The sequence below is a fragment of the Lepisosteus oculatus genome, chromosome 6 (assembly GCF_040954835.1).
Source record: "Lepisosteus oculatus isolate fLepOcu1 chromosome 6, fLepOcu1.hap2, whole genome shotgun sequence".
NCBI lineage: Eukaryota > Metazoa > Chordata > Actinopteri > Semionotiformes > Lepisosteidae > Lepisosteus > Lepisosteus oculatus.
Window position 1 is genome coordinate 59,766,603 of NC_090701.1, and position 6,000 is coordinate 59,772,602.

General features: G+C 41.6%; 2 protein-coding genes across 3 annotated transcripts in view; one reads left to right on the forward strand and one right to left on the reverse strand.

Moving 5' to 3' along the window:
- Positions 1-3,088, forward strand: part of osbpl1a (oxysterol binding protein-like 1A) — a 53,265-nt gene extending 50,177 nt beyond the window's left edge. For both annotated transcript variants that reach the window (XM_006634049.3, XM_015353841.2), the window contains one exon: positions 1,077-3,088. In XM_006634049.3, coding sequence (XP_006634112.2) covers positions 1,077-1,179 — 103 coding nt within the window. In that variant the 3' untranslated portion in view covers positions 1,180-3,088. The remainder of the gene's footprint in view (positions 1-1,076) is intronic.
- Positions 2,874-6,000, reverse strand: LOC107078152 (uncharacterized). The gene is made up of 3 exons (XM_069191656.1): positions 5,183-6,000; positions 3,800-4,608; positions 2,874-2,983 (listed from the first exon to the last, which is right to left on the reverse strand). Exons 1-2 carry the CDS (start codon positions 5,352-5,354, stop codon positions 3,839-3,841), a joined length of 942 nt encoding a protein of 313 aa, XP_069047757.1. The 5' UTR covers positions 5,355-6,000; the 3' UTR covers positions 2,874-2,983; positions 3,800-3,838.

The window sequence follows — 6,000 nt, forward strand, 5'->3', positions numbered from 1 at the left end:
GAAGAGGTGTGAATGATCTGAAGGGCACACAGCAGACTGTGCAGAATGTGCCCTTTCGTGTAGACTTAGAACTTCACACAATATTCACTGCATGAGACTATCTAGCTGTCCTGTACATCTTTGTTGATGGCAAAGTAATGTACAGTACTGATTCATTTCGATTTGCGCAGTTTAGGACAGAGAGTTATCAAGGCCTGGTCTGCAAGGTCAAGAATCCACTTTGTGAAGGCTGATTTGCTTCTCTGAAGTCTTGAGTTTGGACCACAGTTAGGCACTAAAACCAGCAAATTCCAGCCTTGGCTCTATTAATGACAGTTTAATGACTCACGACACAGAAATGGCATGGACAATAACCGTGGTTCAAACAAGCTTGCCTTTCAGATTGCTGTACTCGTAAATTCTGCTTCTTGGTTTACCATGTCTGAATCGTTCGACATGCAATGGCCTGCGTTTTGAGTGCGTGTGTATTAAGAATGGGCTATTGAAGGGAAATGCTGTTTTCTACTTTAAAAAAAAATGTTTTCTGTGTTGTTTTAACTTGGTTTTGATATCTCATTGGAAAGCCACTTTTTCTCCATGTTCCTTTTAAAACTGAATTAAATATTCAAGTTAAAAAGCAGGTGTAATCTGTACAATAAACTGTGACAGAGGCTCTTCCAGGGACTGAGAGTCTCTGCCATTTCTCATTGGAGCTGTAATGGCATCGCCGATACATACACTTGTATGAAAGAGTGAAAACTGCCATAAGCTGTAGTTTTTCTCTTCACCAAATTCTAACTTGGGAACCACATAAATATATACTGTAACAGATGCATATGAAATGCTGGAGTAACCAAAAGGGGAGACGACACAAATCAATTCATGTAATGGGGTACCACCAGCCCGTTAACCATCGCTCACAGATATGGATATTGGAGAGAAATGACCGTGCGTTCCAGTGGCTGACTGGAAACTGCTGCTGCCACTGTGAGCAATCTGAAAAAGGGGCAAACAATTAAGTCTTGGCCATTTGGCAGTGGTTGTTTGAAGTGACCTGTAATTAATTGTTCGGTGATTTATTTGTTATTGTGTCTCAGGTGGTTTCACCAGGGCCCCAACCCCTACAACAGCTCCGCAGACTGGCTATACTCCAGCGGATACTGGGACAGGAACTATTCTCAGCTGCCTGATATTTATTGATTTCATATTTGTATAGGACCAATGCAAGCATGAGTTGTTAAAACCTGAACTTGAATTCCATTTTAATGCTTTTTTTTAAAAAAAAGACTAATTTAAATCGAGATTGTAATCTGCTGAATTATTTTTATAGGATTTACAGACTTCTTGGTTTGTGTGAACTCCTGTCGGTAACAAATACAAACAAGCCATTTCTAATCAATGTCACATTTGGGGTCCAAGAGATTATTTTAACACATTGCAGAGAGAATTTTAGTGATACAAAATGCACATAGAGGCACTATAATTACCTTACAGCAGATAACATGATGTGAATAGCTGAAGTATGAGATTTAGTGGAAGTGCTCAGTGATTATTAAGACTTATTTTTTTGTCCCTGTGTTGAAGCAAAAAAATCCCCCTGGAAACAATCTAAGACTGTTTTGACCTTTGTATTGATTGACCATGTTAAACCAAGTAGACCCGTTTCCTCTTTGACGTTAACCACTCGGTTTTATGTTTAATGCAGTGTTTTGAGTTGAATGTGATCTGTCATGTTGCGGTGTTTCTCCCCAGCACCAAAGGCTTGCTTCAAGAATAAAGAAGCCATTTATGTTATCTCTACAGGACTTGTACAGCAGTGAAGTGTAAAAAATGTACTTTTATTTGTAATGAAAACAGAGTTAAAGATGCTGAAGCCGGGCTGTTCTATTTCAGTAGCATTATGGTTTTTAAATTAGTGATGCCATGGCTGAGATTGTACATGTTTTATTCAAAGTGTCCATACTGGACACCCATTTCCACTCTTCAGTGTTTCTTCCCCGGAAGACCCATTTAGCCCAAGATTGTGCAATTTTCCTCTTTATTCTTTCCATGTCTAAAAAGGCATAGTCTATCTCCTAATATAAAAATCATGAATAGGGCTATAAGCCTCAGAAAGAGATCAGTCTCCAGGAGGTCTCGTTTTCACCGGAGTTGAACTCAAGTTATCAGCCTTTCTGAAAGTAAATTGGACCCACCTGAACATTCAGTTATTTCTAGGTTTCATAAAAACTTAACACACAACTTTTAAATCTTTGTTGAAGTATATAACTGGAGGAGAGTATTATGATGGAGGATAAGTTAGAAGTATACCACTGAATGGAATCTCAGTTAAATGGTTGCTGCTTTTGAGGTTAAGATCCCTGTGAATCTACCCAGTTTCTAGCAATACCTGTACTGTCACAGCACTGCACTGATTATGTTTCTGTTTTTTGTGTGGGTAGATGCAGTAATAAGTATGAATTATGCTGTATTTAAATGTAAAAACAAAGAAGTTTTGTTGTATGTACATAAATGGGCCAATGGGCTCTTTACATACAACGTTTTAACTCATGTTCTCATTATCATGTAATTAAAAATGTTAAAAACAGTTCTAAATGCTGCTAAATAAAAGCTTATTGTTGTATAGGAATAACATTGCAATTTCCTTTATTTGATTAAACAAATGTGTAGCTGATCATTGGTAAACAGTTATATAATTATGATTAGGAACTCGCAATGTCCCATCTGTGCTGTCCAACCCCATAAAATGTTGATGAGTCTTATCTTACACAGTTTATAAGAAGTGCAGCCTCAACAGTTTTTCATTTTCTCTGCTGTAGATGTTAATAAGAGCCTAGATTCTCTGTGTGCATCCTTATTTTTTATTTGAAATGACCAGAAAGGACGAACGTAGCTTTGAACACATGCATTTATTAACAGCGGAAACAGTAGGTGAATGTTTATCTTCCAGATGTAAACCACTTCAGGTCTCTATGTTCCTGAGGAGGTCAGACTGCCAGTTGTGCTGTTACAGAAAGATGTAATTTGCATGTTAATACATGAGTTAAACTGCTAAGGCTGACCTTTTATTTTTACCATTTGTTAAAATAAATCTGATTCAGTCATTCTATCAATCTTCCTGGAGTCTTCTCAATTGTAGATTTAACTATTAACCAATAGTGAAATGTTTAGTATTTCTAGGTATAAAATATAAGATTAAATGCATTCATGTTAAAATTTTTACTTGATGTTACGTAGGTAGGACTAGAAGGGGTCCTATTTTAGAATTTATGGTGAAATCTGTCTGGTCATTTTCAAGATAATAGAAAAAGACATGACAATTATGAGATTTTATCAGAAAAAAACTTTAGTTTTTGAAAAAAAATACCCTTACAGATTCCTCAAGATAAATGCCATATTCTGACAAATTACATTGAATGGACAATGGAAAAACACCCCTCCTTTCTCCTTTGACAGTAATTGGAAGTAGTTGTGATGGTAGTTAGGTTGGGGTCCTTTTCTCCATCATTTCAAGCAAATAGGATGATGTACGTAACAAACTGACTGAGGTCAGATAGGTGTGGGAAGAGCTGTGTCCCAAAGTGGGGAGCTTACAGTGTGATAAAGCAGTCCTAGACCTCGCTTTGATTTCAGTCTGATCACCTACTGTACTTTGATCACTTATAATCACCAAGTAGCATTAGTAAACTGACATCTCACACGACTGGGACTCCAAACTAGAGAATCTGCCAATCTACTGTAAACATGAACAGTACAAGCAAGCTTCCTACGGTACTTTGGCAATCTAAAGTGAACACAAGCATTAACATTCTTTCCATACCTGAGTGCTGTCCATGATGGCTTCTCCTGTCGGTGATGTCTAAATAGATCCCTTTGGGTGGGGCACTGTAGGGGCATCTGCTCCCGTATTCCCCCTGCAAGGATGCATTGACCAGGCTGCCAACTGGTACATACTGTATGCTGGGGAACAGACTGGAATGACGGCGCTAGCTCTCCAGGTCTGTGGAGGATCCTCTACCACAGGTATGGGGATAGAGATGTATCTGGGGTGTCTGGAGTCCGGTTTGTTATCCAGAATCGCAACAAAAATTGGTACAGAAGCCTCTGTTCGCTGGCCGCTGTAGCTTCTTAGCGACAGAGCAAATATGCGTTTTCCAGGAGGAAACCCCGCTGCTGGACACTCGCTGGCCACGTGTGCGTGAGGAGGCAGGTCTGCGCAGCTCGGACCTAACTGAACACACCGCAAGGGAGGGGATCTCTGCAGAAACGACCGGGCTCCTGCTCCACCGCCGGGGGTAAGGACTGAGCCTGCGGAAAGGGCAAGAACCTGCCAGGCACTTAGCAGGGACACCGGGCTGGGGTGAAGAACACCGCTCTGACAGACGCCGCAGTGATGACAGTATTGTTGAAAACCAGGACGAAGCGTTGGCCTGTGAAAAAGCACTTGCTGCTGCCAGAAAGTGTGCAGCAGCTGTCCGTGGGAAGCAGCGTGTGAACTTCCTTGCGCCGCAAAATCGCTGAGCTGGTAGAGAACCCAAACGTCATTCTCGAGGTTGCCTTGAACAGCACCGCCGGACACTTCCTCGGATAAGAGGGGTGTTTCCTGAGCCGTCTTTTGTCGTTCCTCATCTGCCAGAAGAGCAAAAGCACATTTGCATCTCACAGTCTTTTAACTATCTGCTTTCCAGCATGGACGGTATGAAGTTTTACACACACATACAGTACACAAGGGTCTTTCCTAGTATGTTCAGTCTATTATACAATTTGAATCCATTTTAACATTTTCCATGAAACAGCTCACTGGTAGTTAACATAGAATTATGTTCAGTTATGTAGAATTTGTTCAGTTATGAACCTCTTGGTTTGCTTAACGAATCCTTTGCACGTGGAAAACAAATATTGCGATACAGTAGTTATAACTGGGCAGCATGGTTGCGCAGTGATTAGTGTTGGGGGCCTGGGTTGTGTGTACTGTACAGGCATACAGGTACTGTAGCTTAACTGGCATCTGGGAAAGTTGTCCCTGGTGTGAGTGTGTGTGCAAGTCTGTGTGTGTCCTGTAATGCCTTGCGCCCATTGCTTGCTGGGATAGGCTCCGGCTAAGAATAAAGAGAGTAGAAAATGGATGGATGGAAGTTATAACTATTTTTTGTGGAAACCGGCATTAACAAGTACAGAACGTTATCCTAATAGTTACTCTTACCAGCTTCCTTTCTCAGGGCTGACGCAGGGGCAGCTTTAGGTAAAGACTCCTCTGGAATCATGTTCTTCTCAAGGAGAGAGTTGGCTGGCTCTGGTCCTCTGGGTAATTCAGATTGTGCATTGTGGTTAAAAACTGGAGTTTTGTTGGACAGTGTTTCCTGAAGAACAGCCATGTATGTTGTGCAATATTCACCAGTTCTTAGTAAATATTCTCTCTCTTTTTCTAAAGGGTCACTGACTAAATGATGTGCTGTTGAAGACTGCTCTAGCAACAGGGTATTCAGGAGAAGGAGCTTGATTGATTTCTTCCGGGAATCTTTCTAAATCTGGGCTCTTTTTACCATCTTCTTTAGCTTGTGCCACAGTGTGGACTGCTGCTGTCTTACGAAGGTCTTTTCCAACAACTAAACCACCTTCTCTGCCTGTCAGAATAGCACCAGGGCTACCAACCGCCACTGCAGCTGCAATACTTTCTTCTGTTTTGGCTGCTGAAACGTCTGGACAAGCAAATCCTTTGGGAATTCCCTGCGGAGAGATGCCTCTTCCCCTGGTGCCTGGCGCAATGACAACAGGGACATTCTCGGAGCAAGAGATAATGAAAGCTGCTTCTTTCGTGCTCTCCGTCTCAGAAAACCTTCCTAGAGGGACCACATCTCCCGCCCTGCTTGACAGACTGCCAGCAGGATTGACACGCGAAGCAGGGATCTGTGCAGCTTTGTTGTTTTTTGCCTGAGCGTTAGGCAATTTCAATTTCCCTGGAACAAAAGGGGAGTTGCAACTAACAACATGCACCCCCTGAGATCCCAGCACGGGGTCTGG